Below are 22,306 nucleotides of genomic sequence, written 5' to 3' on the forward strand. Positions count from 1 at the left end.
GTTTACATTATTGCAGTGTGCCCTGAAAGCTGGTTAGAAACCTTTTAAATTAAATAAAAAGAGCTTGCAGTTTGCTCTCTTAACCATAACCCTACACAAGCCTTTGGTAAGATAATTTATTGCTTTCAAATCCTTTGTTATCTCAAAGGTTTGCATTACACTAAAAGTGGTTGTATATTCAAAAAGATTCCAGTAGTAACTGCCACTGTCACCTGGCTCCACATGAAAAAGATTCCTTCTGTGCCAGTCTGTTGGAACGACTCTGCACATTGATCTATGGATTTTTCATTTGCTTCAAAATAGCTCAGCCTGCATGCCTGCAAATTGTGAATAAGCAAAGTCTGAAAGGTCCTAACTTTAGAGGCATGATTTTGAGCAATTACCTTGGGGAGTGGGGGTGGGGAAATACACTTCTTTTTGACTAAATAGATCTGTCAGGAAGAGCCAGACTGCAGTATGCCATAGCTGAAATACATGTGTGCGCTAGTAAACTAGACCCAGCCAATTAAACATCAAAATGTTGGCTGCATTCAGTTCATTTGAAGACTTATGTAAGTTCATTTTCATAGTGTGTGTGTCTGCGTCTTTAGACTTTAACTGACAGATTCCCACAGTGAATAGACTAGGGAGTTATCAATTATATGGTTAGCTGTGCGCTGCAATTGTATGCTCTGTAGCTTCTTGACAGAAGCAGGCAGAAAAAAGATAGAAGGAGTTTAATTCCCTGCTTCAGCAAAGACTGTTAATATTTTAGACTAGAAGCCTGGAATCATATTTTTTTTAGTCTGAAAAAGTGATCATTTTTAAGCCTGCCTGCTAGAATTTCTTTAGCCAAATAGCACCAAATAGCAATAACACATTTGTCCACAAATAACAGAAACTGCCTTTTGATGTTCTTTGTCAAACCATGGAATGCAACATTGCATGTTATAAAATGGAAACACAAACATCAATAGCGACAGAATTCCTACAGTGTGGATTGGGGAAGGGTCAGTCTACCTAAGGGAGGAGGTTACAAGTCAGCTAGAGAACAGGGTGGTCCAACACATGGCCTAAGGGCCACATGAAACCCTCAATGCCTTTTTTGGCGGCTCTCAGCAACATTTGACACACACACACCCCACCATCTCTTGTGCTGCCTAGCTTTGAGAAGGTTTCCTTCTCAAAGCCTAGTTAGCACTTTCCCCGCTTTGGGAAGGAGGTATGGAGGCTCTCGGATCCTGCCAGAGCCTTGTGCCTCCTTTCCAAAGCCCAGCACCTTGCCTAGCTGGCTTTGGGAAGGCAGTGCAAGGTGTCAAGTTTTGACTTCATTCTTCCTCTCCCCCACATAACAAGGCAGTGTGTGGCCTGCAGGTTCCATTTCCATATACTCTTGCAGCCCACTTGGTAAGAAAAGTTGGGCTGCCCTGCTATAGCATCACATGTTGGTGGCATGCAGTGTGCAATGTTAGTGCCCTGACCTATGTGAAGCATAATTGTTAATAGCAGGAACAGGCTCAAGGGAGATGCTGGTCTGGCTCACCTTTCCCCAACCTGGTACCTTGTAGGTGTTTTTGTACTACAACTCCCATCATCCCTGACCATTGGCCCTGCTGGCTGAAGTGGATGAGAGTTCGAATCCAGAAGCATCTGAAGGGCACAAGGTTTAAGAAGCCTGTTCTGGATGATGCTGTTATCTTTGGCATACAGTGGTACCTTGGGTTACAGATGTTTCAGGTTACAGACGCTTCAGGTTACAGACTCCACTAACCCAGAAATAGTACCTCGGGTTAAGAACTTTACTTCAGGAAGAGAACAGAAATTGTGCAGCAGCGGCGTGGCGGCAGCAGCTAAAGTCCCCATTAGCTAAAGTGGTACCTCAGGTTAAGAACAGTTTCAGGTTAAGAACGGACCTCCGGAACGAATTAAGTTCTTAACCCGAGGTAAAGGTAAAGGGACCCCTGACCATTAGGTCCAGTCGTGACCGACTCTGGGGTTGTGATACTCATCTCGCATTATTGGACGAGGGAGCCGGCGTACAGCTTCCAGGTCATGTGGCCAGGATGACAAAGCCGCTTCTGGCAAACCAGAGCAGCACACGGAAACGTTGTTTACCTTCTCACCAGAGCAGTACCTATTTATCTACTTGCACTTTGACGTGCTTTTGAACTGCTAGGTTGGCAGGAGCTAGGACCGAGCAACGGGAGCTCATCCTGTCGCGGGGATTCGAACCCCCGACCTTCTGATCGGCAAGCCCTAGGCTCTGTGGTTTAACCCACAGCGCCACCCGCTGTGGGTTAACTAAGTCATTGGTCTTCAGCTAGTGGGTTGAATCTTACAACTGGGTTGCAACAACCTAGGTAGCATCACCAATATTTTAATTTTCTTTTACTTAGGTGTTTACTGTGATAAATAACAAAGCCATGGTCCAGAGGAAAATATACAGATGTATTTGGTCTGATTGTGATCATGCAGATGTATTAGATGCATCTGATTATGATCAGCATTGTGATAAAGATATTAAAAACAGATTAGGAACACAAAAGTAGCAAAAAACAAAACTGCCCACTTCACAAACACTTTTAGACATGACAACCAAAGATTGTTTTAAATAAGCTTGACCCAACCTGAAGTATAAATGACATGGTCAAATAAATGTGCCTCATTAATGCCCATTATTTTGTGCAAAAATAAAATAAAATACACGGGTCAGGTTAGAAACATCTGGGATGCTTTAGGGTATACTTCTGCACAATGCATTTATCCCAAGGTGTTCTTCTCTGTTACACACACACACACACACACACACACACACACACACACACACTTGGCCCTTTGAAAGATATTATTAAACCTCCGGCTGCTAACCCTTCTCCTTTTGCTATGCCGGCTTCTTCAGATGAATGTTATCAGAGGACATCTGTAGGAACTGAAGTAAATGGGCATGCTCCACAGTGGACCCTGAAATGTGTTTAGAGGTGGTCCCTGCCATTCTAGAAGGGAGTTTACGACAGAGCATTGGCTAAAGGCTTTGAAGACTTTTCTCATACAGTGTTGGGGGATTTAGCTGTCGCAGGCGTATATGCACAGTAAGAACCAGAGATGCTTTGCCCTGCCGAGGACACACACTACTTTCCATTAAACGTCATGGGCCACTTCCTCTCAAATAAGTGAAAGTAGAGGGGAGAGGTGACTCTCCTACTTGATACCCCATTTTTGACACTTCAGGGCCTACAGATAATAAGAATGGATTCACGCTGACAGCATACAAAATGTATAATATATATTTAAGACCACAAGGTTTGTTCCCCTCAGCGAGAGAGAGACTTAACTCCAGTAAACACCTAGCTCGCCTAACTGTGATGCATTTCTTGGCTACTATTTCTCCCTCCCCCTACTCCAATCCCCACTCCACGTCTTGTCCCCTGCATTGCCACCCCCGGTTTATAATTTGTCTTATATAATGCAAAGTTTTCTTTTGCATTGGAAAATGTAACATTTTGTAGCGGCGGAGGTGGGGAGTGCCACACGGTGAAAAAGACCTATCTCCCACCCCCCACCCCCTTTCCTGGCATTACAGTTGATAATTTTGCAGAGATACTGGAGCTAACTTGCAACGGTGAGCAAGACACAGACAAAGGGGGGAAATCGGTTTGTTTGCAGTCAGAAGGTGGGGAGGCGGAATAAGGTCGCTGAAACTTTTACTGTTTTGAAAAAGCCGGCGGGGGAGGGGGGGGTTGGGGTTGGAGAGAGAGGTAGTAGAAGAAGGCCCTGAAAATTGCTTTTTATAATTAAAAAAAAGAAGGGAATCTCAGATGTTTTATATCTTGAATATTTACAATAAAACCTTCAAGTGCTTGTCAAGGGGGTAATGTGTCATTAGCAGGAGCTTCTGCGCCGCTTCTCCTCTTGGACATGACAGTGCAGCAGGATAAGAGAAGAGTAATTATAGTTCAGCGGGGCTGCCAGGTGTGATAAATGAGTAATCAGCCCACTGGAGCCCCAGTCCTCAAAGGAGGACTATTACAGCGTTATCAGCTGCAGGCCTGGGTGTACTGTGGCCTCAAACCGAGACACAGACAGGGGCCTTTGCTTTTCTTTTCAGGAAACGCTGCCTGGGAGACCTTTGCTGTCTTTTAGGCTTGCATGTCGGCCTCTTTGTGCTTCTGTCACAGGGATGGGGTGAAGGGGTGGTGGGGCTGGAGGAGACTGCAGTTTTTGTCTCTGCCTTTGGCTAATATTTAATGTCTTTATGACCTGGATCCTACTTCTGTGCCTTTTTTACACTTGCATATGACATAAGTTTTACAATACAGCACCCCTAGTCTGCATTTTATTTCCAGTTCTCCTCCTCCCCTTTGGATTGTTATCCACACCTTTTTCTCCTCGTTTTTTCTTTTCACTTATCCTGCAAGGAATTCAGTGTGGTATGCATGTTTCGCCTTCTGTTTTATCCCCCCAACAACCCAGTAAGCTAAGTTAGGTGGAGGGAGAACACTACTGCCCTAAAGTGATGGCAGAGTAGTGAGTTGAACTTGAATATTTATTTATTTATGGGGACATTTTTATTCAGACCTTCTAGTGTAAATACACCACTCAGGGTAGCTTACAGCATATTCAATGGCAATTTCATAATAAGAGAACAAAATGATTACATAATATACAGGGTCAGCAGTATATAAAACACTGGCTGCCTCATAAAAGCCTGCTGAAATTAAAGTCTCCAGTAACCGGTGAAAAACAAGGAGAGGGGATACAATACTTTATGGGTCAAGGTACTCCATAATTTGATACCCTCCACATCATTACTATACAGTATTTACAGTGTAGAACAGGACCTAGGGAGATCTGAGTTCATATTCCTGCTCACAAGTAGCAGGAGGAGACATGCTTAAACAACATACATCTTGACGCATCAGCCCATTCAGTTCTACCTATTCAGTACAGTTTATGTAGGACGCTTCCAGATTATTAAAATTTGATGACCACGTAGGTGCTTACTTTGGCTTACCTGGAATCAACAAAGGCAGGGGTAAGGTAGAAGCTGTTACATTGCAGTGCTAGGTAAGGTATGAGCTTATAAAAGGATCCCAGGACACAACAAGAATCAGCTGAAACCAGAAAGCTTATCGGTCATACCTAGACATACTTGGAGCTCAATTCAGTGTTCTGCAGTTTTGCAAGAAATACAATAGGGTGTCCACGTAAAGGGTAAAGGGGACCCCTGACCATTAGTTCCAGTTGTGACCGACTCTGGGGTTGCGCGCTCATCTCGCATTATTGGCCGAGGGAGCCAGCATACAGCTTCCAGGTCATGTGGCCAGCATGACAAAGCCACTTCTGGCGAACCAGAGCAGCACACAGAAACGCCGTTTACCTTCCCGCTGTAGCGGTACCTATTTATCTACTTGCATTTTGACGTGCTTTCGAACTGCTAGGTTGGCAGGAGCTGGGACCGAGCAACGGGAGCTCACCCCGTGACAGGGATTCGAACCGCTGACCTTCTGATCAGCAAGCCCTAGGCTCAGTGGTTTAACTCACAGCGCCACCTGGGTCCCTTATAGCATGTCCACTTACCAATCACCAAAAAAGACAAGAGAGGAGACAGGTATGCTTGACTACTCTCTCTCGCTCCTCTCTCTCTCTCTCTATTCAAAATAATTACTGTTATTTAAAGCAAAGCCATACAATGGTTGCCATGGTGTATGGCATAACACAAAATAGTTGACATGGAGGGCATGGCTTAGTGCAACATGGCTGCTATAACACACAAGTAGAGAGAGCATTACACACAATTAGAGAGGGTACAGCCATTACTGCTTCCCCTTGTGCTTCGTACCCCCAAGCAAGGCAACTTCATGTTTGCTATGGGAAATCAGCTATGTTCTGCTGTTCCTGATTGTGGAGATCACATAGTATTGATACCCCCAATGCAATACTGTTGCTTTCTAATAACAGGAAGCATTTCCCAGTACCCAGGAAAATATTCATGGTCACTACACCACACTCCCTCTCTTTCTGTGTTGTCACACACACAGCACATGCGCACATTCATACCACAGGCACACGTGCATGACTTTCACTCTCTCATACACATAAACACAGTCGTCCCTGCGTCCCCTTTTCCCCGTCTCTCTCATAAACACACAGCCAATCTACATAGATCTCTCCCCCTCTCATAAGCCACACATACTGTACATATTTCCCTCTCTGCCTCTCAGTCTCTCTCACTGACATGCACCCCACACACATATTTCCCTCTCACTGACCACACAAAAGACAGATCACGCCGTCAAACCCACATGCCTGAATCTCGCATACCCACACTTACTGTACATACACGTGTCTCTCAGTCACACCCTCCCCACATTGAGAAAAGCCCTTACATGGGTGAAGAAGTAATGTGTGAAGCCATTCAAGAAGAAGGCGAAGAAAAAGCTCATGTACACAGTGGAGTTCCTGTGCATTGTTGGCATTTAACAGATGCTTAATAAATAATAACAAGAATTGAGTAAAACAGTTCATGAGAAAAACAATTAATCAAAACTAAGTCAAGCAGATGGGAATAATTCACTTTTCCTAACAGTGTGGATATAAGGTTCTGTATCGCAGTGCTAAGTAATTTTCTATAGTAAAGCCTTATGATCCTATGCTCCTTGATTCAGTTGTTTATTATGACCGGAAATAGTTATATATCAAACTCTAGTAAGCTCTTTGATTAAACTTAATCAAACCCTAATTCATGCAATCAGTTCAACCATTGATTTTCTGTGGTTTCCATTCAGTGCTGCTAACACGAGTTTTATAAGAGATTATATTTGAAAACAGTGTTAAAATTCTTAGGCGTTGTTGTTATAGCTTCCTATACCTGGCAGTGAGTTTCTCTGAAAAAAATTATATTGTACTTAAAGCAAATATATGCTTCTTCTTATTCCATACGTATACACATACACACCTCCTACTTTTTATCTTGGCAATGTATTTTCTGCTGGAGTCTTGACAATTGGCACCCAAAAGTGGGGGGGGGGATGTCTCTAGTATGGAGCTACTTATCAGAGGAATGTAAAGTGAATGGCCCTGTTGTTATCAGAGAGATCAACTAAAAGAAAAAAAGAAAGGAAAAGAATATACAGAATGAGGCATTTTTTGTGAGCAGATAACCTTGTAGGCACAAACTCTCAAACTCGGAGTTTGAGGATGTCTCTATGAAATAATCTGTGCATAAGTGCAAACAGGTCAGTCTGTAATAGGCAGTGGGGGGAGGAATAAAAAAAGGGGGGAAACTCATTTCATCACAGTTAATGGCAAGGAAAAAGAAGGCAGTGAAAGACTTTTCTTTGGAGCGGAGCTGTTTCGACAAAAGACCAGGGCCTTGGTATGTCATGCACCATTTGCTGTTGCACTAGTGCTCTTTTCAAGAGCTGTGAAGCCATTATTGTAATGCGAAAAAGTGGAAAGAAACACTCCCTCCTGGTCATTGGAAGGGCAAATGAAGAGATGTAGGGTGTTGTGTGTGGGTGTGGGTGCGTCTGTATGTATTTCCTTCCTATGCTGTTTGTTCAGGGCGGTTTGTACATTCCCTGTAGTAGAAATCCACCGGGATCCGGGAAAGATCACAGTGCCCTTATAAACAACACTTCTTGGCACTGTTTACCTTTTTTGGTGACTTTGCTGCCTGCAAAGGAGGACGGAGAGACCGAGAAAGCTCCGAACACATCTTCTCCCTTTTGTCTTTTGAGAACAGTGACCTTAAGAATAACCTGCCTGAAAGTTGCAGGGGAGGGGGCTTGGCTAGTTTGTGATTCTGAATTAAACAAAAGCCCTGAACAGTTCTGGGTTTTGATGTTTTCTGCTGGTTGTAACCGATTCTTCTAGTGGAAATAAAGAATCATTTATTCAGCGACATAATGGGAAAGTTGCCTTTGAACATTTCTAATTTGCAAACCCAAGTGCTTTGTAAATTATGGAAACCCAGTTATTACTTGGAGGCTGAATAAAAATGGGTCATCTAATAAGTGGAAAGATGAAGAATGGTGCCACAAATGTTGTTTAAATAGTGCACTCTCTGTCTTTATAACATTCCACACACACACCACATCTTCCCCCGCACACCTCACACAAATACCTTTCAAAAGAGCTTGTTCTTACATATTTATGGGCCAAGCAAGATTGTGCTGGCAGCCCTGCAGCTGATTCTCAGGACTGCTTAAGTGTGAAGAGCAGGAGTGACATTCTAGTCTTTAATAAATCACTATAAAAATGTTTATGAACCCTGCAATTTACCGTCTTTTAAATGCAAATGGAAAGGAGGCGTCACTGCACGTGTAAAGGAGACCTGCAGTGGCCTAAAAGAGAGTGTGTGAAAGAGGGACGAAATTATAAAATGTGAGTCAAATTGTCTGATCTTAAATGTTTATTTTTGAGAAATAATTTGCCCCTACTTCTGTGACAGCTTTGTAAATTTGTTACCATGATCTCTGAATTGCAGTAAGTTGGTGTTTAGATAGCATTATGGTTCCACCACTTTTTAAAGAGTTGCATCTTCATTTGTGATAGAATAAAACTCCAAAGCAGTAGGGAAAGCACTATCAGTTCCATTGCTTGTGAGACAGCAGGCTGACAGGAATACAGTATCTGAAACTCCACTTCTCTCTTTGATGGATTTTTATCTTTACATAAGACCAGGCCAGTGGCCCATCTAGTCTAGCACCAGGGCCGTCTTAAGCCCATCCAGCGCCCTGGTGCTAGGTCCCTCCAGCACCCCCCTGCAGAGCCTCTCCAAGGACCCGGGAGTGCCAAGCGGACCGCGGCAGCAGCAGGAGGCCACCTCCAAGGACTCCGCGCTGTGCCTCCTTCTCGTTTCCCCAGCGCTGGGTTCCGCTCAGTCAAGCTTCGCCTCCAGCACGCACACCGCAGGACCAGCAAGAGCTGCTTGGGTGCTGTGCGCCCGCTGGTGGCGAAGCTCGACTGAGCGGAACCCAGCGCTGGGGAAATGAGAAGGAGGCGCAGCGCGGAGTCCTCGGAAAAGGAGAGAGACGTGGTGCAGCCTCTCAGCTAGTGGAGTGCTGTCCTCCTGGCCAGATCTCCAGAACCCTGCGTTCACTTGGCGTCCTTCCAGCGCCCGGCGCCGTGGTTCTCCGTGCCACTAGCCTCTATGGTTAGGACGGGCCTGTCTCACACCCTGTTCTCACAGTGGCCAGCCATATGCCTGTGGGGAACCCACAAGCAGGACCCAAGCACAAGAGCATTTTCCCCTCCTCTGGTTTCCAGCAATTGGTATTCAGAAGCATACTGGTTCAAATATTGTTTCGGAAAGTGTGAATTAGGGAATAATAATAATAATAATATTTATTACTTATAACCCACACATCTGGCTTTAAATGTGAACTGAATGATTTCACATCCCTACTAGTGACTTGCCTGTCTCTTCAGTCTGCTTTCTGGGTGCCAACTATTGACTGGCAGCTTCAGCAACCCCTTCTTTTGTATTTTGTATTTAAACTGGACTTGAACTGAGCAAACCTCCAGACAGAGGACTGAAGAAGGGCACAGGGCCACCCCTAGAGCAGGCTTGGCATCCCTCCGCTGTTTGGATGAATTGTGGGGCACAAATATTTAAAAGAAATGGACAAATCAATAAACTGAGGGTAGCAGATGAAACAAGCACATACTCAGACTTATTTTATTTATTTCATAAAATTAAGATACTGTTTATAACGGGGGGGGGAGCCCTCAAAGTGGTGGTTACAATGCAGGGCTGGGTTTTAAGGTTCAACCTTTCCTTCCATCAAATGCAATTGTACAGTGCATAACAAACCAACGTGTACATGTTCATTAGCGACACTCTTGATTCTAAGAAATGTACATACCATAAATTCATTTAAGAAGCATGTATGAGCTCACCTTAGCAGCTCTATGTTGTCACTGGGATTTTGTGCTATGCTACAGCCACACTTTCTGTGTAACTCTGACCTCACACTATTTGGTCTCATTCTGTTACTTTGGTGGGGAAGCTTTTCTGTCTCAGAATGCATCTCTGCTCATGATCACCCTGCAAAAGCCACTATTCAGTGCCAAACACATTGCGTAGGGGCAGCTTTCCTATTAAACAATTATATGATGTGCATTGCACAGTAGAGAAAATAAGTCTGAGAACTTTTAAAAAAAACCACCCTTGGGGATTACTGTAGCTGGGTTTATTTTTAACTAAGATTTGCCCCCTTATGCTCTAAGGTTGTAATAAATCACTTGTGTGATAAATTACAATATATTACACAAAAACAAAACAAAAGGGAAATGTCAAGTGGAACAAATGGCAGAAGTGGTGGAGTAATAGAGCAAAGAAAGCTGCTTATGACTTTGAGCTAGTTTACACAATCAAGATTCAAATCTCTCTCTCTCTCTCTCTCTCTCTCACACACACACACACACACACACACACAGAGAGAGAGAGAGAGAGAGAGAGAGAGAGAGCTGTTTGAGACCCCCTTCTGTCCACATAATTTCAAGAGATGTACAAGGTAAAAACTATTTTTTAGAAAATAAAAGAAATCAATACCTAAAGCAATGCACTTAAAACAAATTTAACTTTAGATATAATAAAGGGTAAAACAGCAACAGCATAATAATCAGGTTTGATAAATAACAGCCATTCCATAATGAGGGGGAAAGCTCTTTGATACAAAAATGTCTTCTAATGCCTGCTGAAGCTTTGTGGAGCATTTAGTTTACAGAACGTTGTCAGGTATATGCAGAATTTTTTAGAGAGGTCCCCAGATAGACATCACTACGCAATGAGTTCCATGGTGGAGCATCCCTGCTCTGTATGATGTTACATTCCACTTGATTTCAGTAAATAGAGGATCTCATGAGCAGAGTCATGTCTGCTAATCTCAGGGTGAAGGGGTTTCCATGGCTCTTACACTGCAAAGCATTCTAAAAGAAACAAATAAAATTAGAAGACAACAGCCCTGCTTGTTAAGATGCTGATGCTGTAAAATAAAACAACAGAAGAAGAAGAGACCTGCTGGATAACACCAAAGGTCTATACAGTGGAACCTCAGTTTATGAACACCTCGGTTTATGAATTTTCGGTTTACGAACGCCGCGGACCCATCTTGAACGGATTAATTCACTTCCCATTACTTTCAATGGGAAAGTTCGCTTCAGTTTATGAACGCTTCAGTTTATGAACAGACTTCTGGAACCAATTACACCCATGCTTCGGGTTAAGTATGCTTCAGGTTGAGTACTCCGTGGACCCGCCTGGAACGGATTAATCCACTTTCCATTACTTTCAATGGGAAAGTTCGCTTCAGTTTATGAACACTTCAGTTTATGAACAGACTTCCCGGAACCGATTGTGTTCATAAACCGAGGTACCACTGTATAGTCTAGCATTCTCTTCTTACACTGTCCAACCACAGGTCCACCAGAAGCCCACAGGCAGGACATGAAAGCAATAGCAGGCATGATCCACAGCGACTGATATTCACTGGCATGCCACCTTCGATACTGGAGGTAAAATATAGCCATCATTACTAGTAGTCTTCAGTAGCCGCTTCCTCCATGATTTTGGCTAATTCCCATTGCTACCTCTGAAGTTTCTCTTTTTAGCCAGTATTGTGTACAGTGTAACTGATATACATTTGTTCTCACTTTTAGTTCTAGATAGTGATGAACAGCTGTAAAATAATATGTTAAGTGAAAGGGCTTTTTTTTCAAATGTTTTCCCCCATAAATATATATATTTAATGAATGAATAATGTCTAGCAGCAAATGCTTCTGAGGCTTCATTTTCCATAGTTTTAAACTTCTTTAAAATAACCTCTCTCTACTCCAGTTCTGTCCATATGTATTTTGTTACTAGATAATCTTATGCATGTTTACTAATAACATAGCTGCCAAGTCTCCCGCTGAAAAATGCGGGGTCAGCAGCGGCGCAGCACCGGAAGTCGCTTCTATGCATGTCTGGACATGCGTAGAAGCAAGTTCTGGTGCCGGCGCCGCCCGATTTCCAGTGCCCATACATGGGTAGCGCGGCACTGGAAGTCGCTTCTATGCATGTCCGGACATGCGTAGAAGCGACTTCCGGTGCTGCGCCGCTGCTGACCCCGCATTTTTCAGCGGGAGACTTGGCAGCTATGTTATTAGTAAACATGCATAAGATTATCTAGTAACAAAATACATGCGTAGAAGTGACTTCCGGTGCCGCTCCGCTCATAATTGGGTGGCACCAGCACCCAAAATGGAGCCTCCCTGGCAGGTAAGAAATCCAGGGGATTTACGGGCAGGGCCGGCTCTTCGTAGACCCCCGGTGGCGCAGTGCACCATGGCGCGGGGCTGGTAAGCTGGGCGCCGGCCTGGCAAGGAGGGCGCCGTGTGGCAAAGCCGTGCGGAAACCAATTGCGCCCTGCAAGGGCGGGGCGGGCGGCAGAGCAATCTCCGCCCCTCAGCACCAGGGCGCACGATCTGCTCAAGACGGCCCTGTTTACGGGATTTTTTCCAATCCGGGCTGCCAGCAGGGAACGGTTTAAAATACGGGGGTTTCCAACGAAAACTGGGAGACTTGGCAGCTATGACTAATAATTAAGCACTCCTTAGCTACTCCTAGATCAGCCAGAATGTCCATGGCACAGATTTCATAAGAAAAAAGAAGTTGCCTCTCAGCCTGTGTGCAGTGTTTTTCCCCTGAACCATTGCAGACTCACTCCCCTCCCCCCCCCTACACACACCTCCAGTGTTTGCTGCTGGATAATGCATGCAATTTACTCTTCTCACATAAAAATTCATTATTTATTTTCTCCCATGATTTCCTGTATTTGCTCTAGCCACTTTAGCAAGTGGTATGAGAGGGACTTGTGCCTTCTCTCACCGCAATTTCAGATCACATCTGCAGAAGTAGATGCACATATTCTCTCTCTCTCTCTCTCTCCCGCTCCCTCCCTCTCTCTCTCTCTCTCTCTCTCTCTGGACCAAGACAACCACCACCTCTCCACAAGAGGTCTGTTCATTGTCCTTTCTTCAGACAAGTCTCCAAAATAACATTAAACTGTGAGTGTTTCCATTGTGGCAACACACACTACACTGCTGCTGTGGCAGCTTAAGCCATAGAGTCAAGATTTAAAGCAAGCTCCTTCAACTTCCAGAATTCAAAAGTGTATGTTGAATGCAACTCATTTAAAAAATGAGTCAATATGGTTTCTGGCCCTTCAGTGACTAATATTACATTTATGGATTTAAGTCCATGGGGAAATGTTAGCAAGTCTTGCTCTGGCTGATGCAGGCAGAAGAGGTGGGGAATGTTATGCTTGCAACTTTCTCCCCTCCACAGATTGCATGATTATTATTATTTTCCTCCTGCATATACATTTAGTCCCATGTGAAAATATACAACTCTTCCAAGTGGATTGTAAGGTCGTCAAGGAGACCATGAAGCACATTTGCATATCCTCCTAATGATAAACATTTCTATTCTTCTACCCATCCCATTTTTCCTGTGATCCCCATTCATGTTCATGATTGGGCCAGCTCCTCAGTGGACTGAAAATAAACAAACTGTATGTCATGTAGTAATCTTGAAGAGGGGAGGATAAGTTGTTTTTCCACAGATAGCTAAAAAGCATATGGGAGTTATCTGAAGCAAAGCAATTGTGAGCTCATTTGTTATTTCAACAACCTGATTCCTTATGATAAGTTTCCTATAATAAATGTGCTGCTGTTTTTGTGGGTTGCCTAGAGTATTATTATTTTTTAACCCATTTGATATATTTAGTAATGACCATTTCTCCACCCCATGTTTGATGGAGCATTCAGTGGAAGTCCTTCTAGTAGGTCCTTTCCTAATCAGCTTGCCCCCCACATTAGTTTACCCAGCAGCAATAGGCAATGACACTGTAACAGAGCTGGGCATGTAGAACTGGGACCTGTCCACCATTTTAATTTCCCAGGCAGAGTACTATTCTTCTTACAACTCAGCTTTGTGTTTTATAGAAAGAGGTTTTTTCCCCCATGTCATCTGTCTCTGAGGAAGTTCAATTAGAATAGCAGCTCCCAAACCCCAGTGGAAGAGGTACGGTGCTATTTCAATTCACCACCATGATCCAGAATGTCATGGCATTGGTGGCGGGAGCAAGGCAGCCAAGAGTGGTGGGTTTTGTTGGAGCACTTTTATTCCAGCATCTGTCTGAAGATGCTGACTGTTGCAATGTTGCATGCTAACCATGAGCCAGTTCTTCACCCCATTGCCAGCAGTGTTCAGGCATGTGGTGGCCAGGATGGGTGGGTTAGAAGGGATCAAGTGACCATTTGATTTACTTTGCCTAACAGCTGAAGTTCTTAGCTGAATAAATGTTGTAGTAAACACAGTCATACTTAATGATTCACTGGACTATGCCATTTATAAAAGGTTTTCAACACCATTTCTAAGAAGACTGCAGTGTGCATTTTGACCGTTTATTGGACACTTACATCAGGTTTGTGTAGGTCAATTTGGGTGTGGTAGAAGGTTCAGTTAGAAAAGCAGAATTTGGAAGTGCTTTGCTGCATTGAAATCCTATGTTTTGTTTTTAATCAGGGCTGCCTTCAGATGTCTTCTAAAAATCTGGTAGCTGTTTTTCTCTTTGACATCTGATGGGAGGGCGTTCCACAGGGTGGGCGCCACCACCAAGAAGGCTCTCTGCCTGGTTCCCTGCAACTTGGCTTCTTACAACGAGGGAACTGCCAGAAGACCCTCGGTACTGAACATTAGTGGCCGGGCAGAATGATGGGGTGGAGACGCTCCTTCAGGTATACTGGACCGAGGCCATTTAGGGCTTTAAAGGTCAGCACCAACACTTTGAACTGTGCTCGGAAACGTACTGGGAGCCAATGTAGATTTTTCAAGACCGGTGTTATGTGGTCTCGGCGGCCGCTCCCAGTCACCAGTCTAGCTGCCGCGTTCTGGATTGGTTGTAGTTTCCAGGTCACCTTCAAAGGTAGCCCCATGTAGAGCGCATTGCAGTAGTCCAAGCGAGAGATAACCAGAGCATGCACCACTCTGGCGAGACAGTCTGCAGGCAGGTAGGGTCTCAGCCTGCGTACCAGATGGAGCTGATAGACAGCTGTCCTGGACACAGAATTGACCTGCGCCTCCATGGACAGCTGTGAGTCCAGAATGACTCCCAGGCTGCGCACCTGGTCCTTCAGGGGCACAGTTACCCCATTCAGGACCAGGGAGTCCTCCACACCTGCCCGCCTCCCGTCCCCCACAAACAGTACTTCTGTCTTGTCAGGATTCAACCTCAATCTGTTAACCACCATCCATCCTCCAACCACCTCCAGGCACTCACACAGGACCTTCACCACCTTCACTGGTTCTGATTTGAAAGAGAGGTAGAGCTGGGTATCATCCGCATACTGATGAACACCCAGCCCAAACCCCCTGATGATCTCTCCCAGCGGCTGCATGTAGATGTTAAAAAGCATGGGGGAGAGAACAGAGCCCTGAGGCACCCCACAAGTGAGAGCCCAGGGGTCCGAACACTCACCCCCCACCACCACTTTCTGAACGTGGCTCGGTAGGAAGGAGCAGAACCACTGTATGACAGTGCCCCCAGCTCCCAACCCCTCTAGACGATCCAGAAGGATGTTATGGTTGATGGTGTCAAAAGCCGCCGAGAGATCCAGCAGAACTAGGAAACAACTCTCACCTTTGTCCCTAGCCCGCTGAAGATCATCAACAAGTGCGACCAAGGCAGTTTCAGTCCCATGATAAGGCCTGAATCCCAGCTGGAAGGGATCCAAATGGTCCGCTTCTTCCAGGCGTGTCTGGAGTTGTTCAGCAACCACTCGCTCAATCACCTTGCCCAAGAATGGAAGATTTGAGACTGGGCGATAGTTGGCCATATTGGCCGCATCTAAGGATGTTTTTTTAAGAAGCGGTTTAATAACTGCCTCTTTCAGCGTCTCTGGGAAGGCTCCCTCACAGAGAGAAGCATTCACCAACCCGCGAAGCAAGCTATGCTTGTGACTTTGATAGCACGCGTATTTTTGTTGTTGTGAATATATCACCAGTTGTGACATGGAAGGGCAGCAAGGAGAAGAAGCAAAATAGTTTGGCTAAGCTCAATACACTGAACTGATTGCATGGAGGTGCTTTTAAGTATGTCCTTTTTCTGTGAAAAATCACAAGTTTTGTGCAGCGATTTCCCCAGTTTGTATGCATGCATGCATGCCACAGCCGATCACGTGATGAGCCACAAGGCACCATACTAGCGTGTACTGTGCTCCCTGCCCATTTCAAGGCTCACACCTTTTTTCGTTTTTGCCTGATGAGAAAACATGCCAGTAATTCAGCACAGAAAGTCATGCTGAAAAGGTAAAGCCTAGAAGAATGGCAGAAGGTAGAGGGAGAAGGGCAGTATGGAGGAATGACATGTATGAATATCATTTACTACAACATGGTGATATAGCAGTAGAGATGTGATGGAACAGGCATGTGCAGTGTGAAAGGAATGTCAGGAAAAGGGTCAGAAGCGCTAGCCTTATAATTAGTTAAACTAACACAATAAACCCCTTGTATGATAGCAGACTCTGATGGGCAAGCTACACAGCTAAATATTGCTTATTGTGATGGGTTAATTTCAGCTACCTTGCAACACCCTAGCTAAGAGTTGCATGAATCCCAGATCTTGAGATGAAGGCATATTCCTCCCTCCAATAGGATATGAGAGAGGAGGAGAACCCCACTTGGCTAGGATGCTTCCATCTCTTTTTACCTACAAGCTGCCCCATGTCAAAAACGAATACTGTAAATGTTTTCCAATAATTCAAATTATGTTAATGCAATCAATGGGAGAATAAAAGTTTCCATTAAAGAAAGAAAACACAAATACTGTTTCTAAGTAATAATGCTGTACTTTTCTGTCAATATTACATTGGGGAATCTTGGAAAAATGTCATGTGGCCTTTCAGCATGTAGGCATTTATACTGTAATCTGCTTCTTCACCAAGATTTTGTTTCTTATATATTTACTGTGAAAGCTTTTCAAGAATCTCAGTTATGAATTCCATTTATAGATCTTCTACCTATCCCTTAAGCATAACGCTTTTTGTTCATCAAATACTGTTTTCTTCTTTTGCATTTAAGAAAGGAAAAGGAAAAGTCAGACACTGCAATGACTAGTTTCTGAGTTTAAAAGTAAATACTTTTAAACGATCATTTTGGAAACGATCATTTTGGAAATGGTCTTCAAGTGTTGGATCAGGACCCACAACTGGGTCACAGCCAAACCTAAAGTGAATGACACCTTTAGCAACACCAACATTTACGTGTGTGTTTAGGAAAACAACAGCAAAGCAACATACTGTAGTATTATTGCATAAGCATTATGTATTTTTGTGTACTTAACTAAGAACCTTTTACATCTATGTTGGTGAAGGGGCAGAATAGCCAAATTAGAAGAAGAGTTTGGATTTGATATCCCGCTTTATCAGTACCCGAAGGAGTCTCAAAGCGGCTAACATTCTCCTTTCCCTTCCTCCCCCACAACAGACACCCTGTGAGGTGGGTGGGGCTGAGAGACTTCAAAGAAGTGTGACTAGCCCAAGGTCACCCAGCAGCTGCATGTGGAGGAGCGGAGACTTGAACCCGGTCCCCCAGATTACGAGTCTACTGTTCTTAACCACTACAGTGGTACCTCGACTTACGAATAACTCGACAAACGAATGTTTTGAGTTACGAACAGAGCTCCATCCGCCATTTTGGATGCAGTTTAGATAGGATTTTTTTGACTTACAAATTTTTAAATATTTTCCCTCCATTGGCTTCTACTTAAGATTTTTTTGATTTACGAAGGTCCGTTCAAAATGGATTAAATTTGTAAGTCGAAGGACCACTGTGCGGGGGGGGGGGGGAGGTCAAAGGACAAAGTCCAGATAAATAAAGTCCAAAAGAACTGAAATGTTGGAGCAGGCAACCTCCTCACAAAACACATGAGGAAAATAGTATGCTTTAAAAAATTACTCTTTTGTTTTTAAATGAAAGCTGGGAATGTGGAGATTATTGTTCCGTACACCCACATGTTGAGGTGGCATTAGTATGGGCCTACTCTTCATGTATCATGTATAGGTTTCTCCCATGATGTGGACATGCACATGTTGACAGGGGAACTTATGTGTATAGTCCAGACTCCCTTCACAGATGTGCCAACAATGTGTTGTGGTTGAGGGCAACAGGCATGGCTATGTTTCCCTCCTTCACATGATTATGATCAGCGTAAGGACCTTAGCTTACCTTGCATGCAGAAGATCCCAGGTTCAATCCTTCATGTCTCCAGGTAGAGATGGGGAAACTCCTGCTTGAAACCCTGGAGCAGCCTGCCAGAGTATATAATATAGAGCTTAAAATTGAATGGTCTGACTCGGTATAAGGCAGTTTCTTAGTTTCCTTCTGTGTGGAAGACAAGGAGAATAAGGAAATCATGGTGGTGGTGTTTTTTTACTGCAACAAGCTGATATCGCTATCATTTTGGAAGTTTTTTTTTTTTTTAAAAAAAGGATAGTTGTTCAAGTGAAGAAAGAAGGAGATTGAGATAGAAGTGGAAAAGACAGAAGAACAGGAAGCTGGGCATGCGTGGTTAAAAAATTAAGTGGGTCCCGGTTTTAATTGCATCTAAAGTTAATTTGTGCTGTGGTCTAAACCACTGCCAACCTAGCAGTTCGAAAGCACATTAAAATGCAAGTAGATAAATAGGAACCGCTACAGCGGGAAGGTAAACGGCGTTTCCATGTGCTGCTCTGGTTTGCCAGAAGCGGCTTTGTCATGCTGGCCACATGACCTGGAAGCTATACGCCGGCTCCCTCGGCCAATAATGCGAGATGAGCCCGCAACCCCAGAGTCAGTCACGACTGGACCTAATGGTCAGGGGTCCCTTTACCTTTACCTTTACTAAACCACTGAGCCTCTTGGGCTTGCCAATCGGAAGGTCGGCGGTTCGAATCCCTGTGATGGGGTGAGCTCCTGTTACTCGGTCCCAGCTCCTGCCAACCTAGCAGTTCGAAAGCACGTCAAAGTGCAAGTAGATAAATAGGTACCGCTCCGGTGGGAAGGTAAACGGCATTTCCGTGCACTGCTCTGGTTTTGCCAGAAGCAGCTGAATCATCCTGGCCACATGACCCAGAATAACTGTCTGTGGAAGCGGACAAACGCTGGCTCCCTTGGCCATTTCAAACGAGATGAGCACCGCAACCCCAGAGTCGTTCGCAACTCGACTTAATTGTCAGGGGTCCCTTTCCCTTTCCCTTTCCCTTTCCCTTTCCCTTTTAAAGTTAGGCCCCCAAGTGGAGAAAGTTGAAGATGAAAGGTTGGGCTTTTTGCCAATTCAATGTAATTTCTTTGCCATGTTTGTTGATACAAGCAAACAAACCTTATTTCCTGCTTTCTTTTGTAGATGTGGGGAAAGAGAACTTCCTGTTGACAAAGCCAGTCAATATTTTGGACATTGGCTTGCCCTCCCCGCAAAAGCAGCACCACTTGCAAAGATGCTATTTATAAAAGTGGATCGCTCTATATGGAGATCAGCATTAACCAGAAGCCTATGAATAAGTAATGGAATCTAATTTTCCGTTATTACAACTCTCATTTTAAAAAATGCATATCTGGCAGGACATTGTAATGATTTTGTATTACTTAGGAAAACTTTTTTTTTACAATTCTTTCTCTCCCCACCCCAGTTACTTCATTACTACTTCATTAGATTTGATACTCTCCAGTGTTTGTAGAGCTTCTGAAAAACAGTTAAACGTAGCTGCTTTTTTCCCTCCAAGCCGTTGAGACTGCCAACACTTTAGATATTTCTAATGCCCCCCTCCTTCAAATGCTCTCAACATGTTATGCTTTGGCGTCCACAGCAAAACCCATTAGCTGTGACAGGTTAAGACGCCTCTGCAGACTTCACCACAAAGGAGCTGAATCTGTGCCAGCTAACTATGCACACTACTGTACTTTTGCCATTTTGCAAAAGAAGAAGGCCAAATCTGTATATATATATATATATATATAAAATACCCTTTTCGATTTCCTGGGAGAGTGGACAGTTTTCAGTATTCTGAATAACGTTTGCCATTTCAGTTTGGGGAAAAAAGCAACCCTAAAAAATAGGCAACTGGGGCATTTTGTGAACATTTAGTTGATCTTGTACCTGTGTTGCATATGTAATTGTTAGGGGGTTAGAGAGTAGTTGTAGACACTGTACACTGGTTAAATTAAAATGCATTGATCACAGAAAGTTCACAATCAATATACCCACTGTGTGCTTTCTATAATTCTGAAAGGCTCAAGGCATGTGCTAACAACTCTCAATTCTCTAATATGTGCTCTCAAACTTTCATTACAAGCTTAAATATCCAAATCATTGTGAGTTTTACGACAAAATGCTTACACCCAGAATTAGCTTCTCATACATCAAAATCCAAAAATGAATTAGTATGAGTATAATTTGTTGAGTGGGGAAGGTCTATGACTTGTAACTACAGGTTGATGACTTACAACTGGCACCATTACATGGTGCTGAAGAGAAGCATCAAGAAACAATGGTGATTTATTGTATTGCATTGTATACATTTTGGAACTAACTTCTAACTAGTTGCTTTATTTGTCCATTTAACAGAAGCATCCAGCTTCAATTGTTGGACTCAATTGAGAACATCTAAAGATGAATTTCACACCTCTTACACAGAAAAGATCCTCCAATGTGTTACTGCTCTTTGACCCAGATTTGGCCGCAGGGCCTCCCCTGTAGATCTTAATGCTTGGGAAGGTCGATATGAGAGAGGCAATTTTATCAGATATTTCAGAGAGATGTCCTCCCTCCCCCCCAAAAAATATATATGTGTGTGTCTCCCACTTAACCAAAAAAGGTAATTAATATGAAATAACAGCAGTCTTTCTGTTTGCTGATGCCCAACCCTCTTTATTATTTTTTCTAGCTTCCATCCACCACAATAAATTTTGATTAGATATTGAAACATCATTCTGAAAGAGAGCTCTCCCTGTACTCTTGCATTACTTACACGTTGACACATCATGTGATATGTCTGATAGGGTATGTCAACCAGGCTCTTTAGCAGTGAAATTCAGAGAGGCATTTAAGTTCTGATATCTCCTGTACAAATCCAAAAGAAAGAAAGAAAGAAAGAAAGAAAGAAAGAAAGAAAGAAAGAAAGAAAGAAAGAAAGAAAGAAAGGAAGAAAGAAAGAAAGGAAGGAAGGAAGGAAGGAAGGAAGGAAGGAAGGAAGAAATGTTGACAGATGTACCTTGTACATTGGGCCTCTTGCTGTTAAAGAAAGTGATATTTTAATTATCTGTCCTGCAAAATATAATAAATGACCTTCTCAACTCTAATTCTAATATCCTTGCATTACTAAAAAAAACACCAGTTAATTTTAATTCCATTTTTCAAGTCTAATAGCACTATGTTACCTGCCATAAAGGGATTATTTAGTAGCATTAAAATTATACTGCTGATATTAGCTTCCTGGATGTGGGCCCTGGTTTTTTTTGTGTGTGTGTTTTTAAGGATGGCCAAGCCAAGCTTGAATTAATTAGTGCACTAAGCTTTTTTCAATTAAGCCTGAGCCAAGTGGCAAAGAGTCATTTGAGACTGGTCTTCCCAAAGTGATAACCCCTTTGTGTGTGGTCATTTCTGCCTGTGAGCTTGTAGAGGGAGGTTGTTAACCCTGATGCATGACTGTGCAAAGCCTTGATTTCTACCTCCCTGCATGAGCATGGCTGCTCTTTCACTTATTACTCAAAGGCAGATTCAGGTTTTCTGCTAAGTATACACTCAGGCCTGGGCCCAGGTGATACCTGGCCTCTCTCTCTCCATTTATTAAAGGATACAAATAATTCCAAGGTGCTTCTAAGCCCACTCTTTAAAACCACAATGAACAACATCAACATATAAAATCATTATGATCTTTTCCATGTGGCAGCTGGTGATAGACAGCAGCTCCTTCGCCATTGACCATAGCTGCCAAGTTATCCCTTTTTTAAAGGGATTTTCCCTTATGCTGAATAGGCTTCCTCGCGAGAAAAGGGAAAACTTGGCAGCTATGCCATTGATGACTCTTGGCCCTACATACACAGAGGCACTCCAGGCCTCCCCTCAAAATGCACTTGCAAACCCCCCTGTTTACAAGTCCTGTTTTCATGCCAGTGTGGTGTAGTGGTTAAGAGCGGTACACTCCTAATCTGGGGAACCGGGTTCGTGTCTCCGCTCCTCCACATGCAGCTGCTAGGTGACCTTGGGCTAGTCACACTTCTCTGAAGTCTCTCAGCCCCACCCAC

General features: G+C 43.7%; 1 protein-coding gene across 2 annotated transcripts in view; it reads left to right on the top strand.

The window, feature by feature from the left end:
- The window catches only part of WWOX (WW domain containing oxidoreductase), a 572,066-nt gene that overhangs the window by 405,456 nt on the left and 144,304 nt on the right, over nt 1–22,306 (top strand). The window contains exon 9 of one of the 2 annotated variants that reach the window (XM_088672015.1): nt 20,628–21,176. The exons of the other annotated variant lie outside the window; for it this stretch is intronic. Within the exon in view, the coding sequence (XP_088528141.1) occupies nt 20,628–20,660 (33 nt within the window). The 3' untranslated portion in view covers nt 20,661–21,176. Of the gene's footprint in view, nt 1–20,627; nt 21,177–22,306 lie in introns of those variants that run through there. 2 annotated transcript variants of the gene reach the window in all.

This window comes from Zootoca vivipara, chromosome 6, assembly GCF_965207765.1.
Source record: "Zootoca vivipara chromosome 6, rZooViv2.hap1.1, whole genome shotgun sequence".
Taxonomy (NCBI): Eukaryota; Metazoa; Chordata; class Lepidosauria; order Squamata; family Lacertidae; genus Zootoca; species Zootoca vivipara.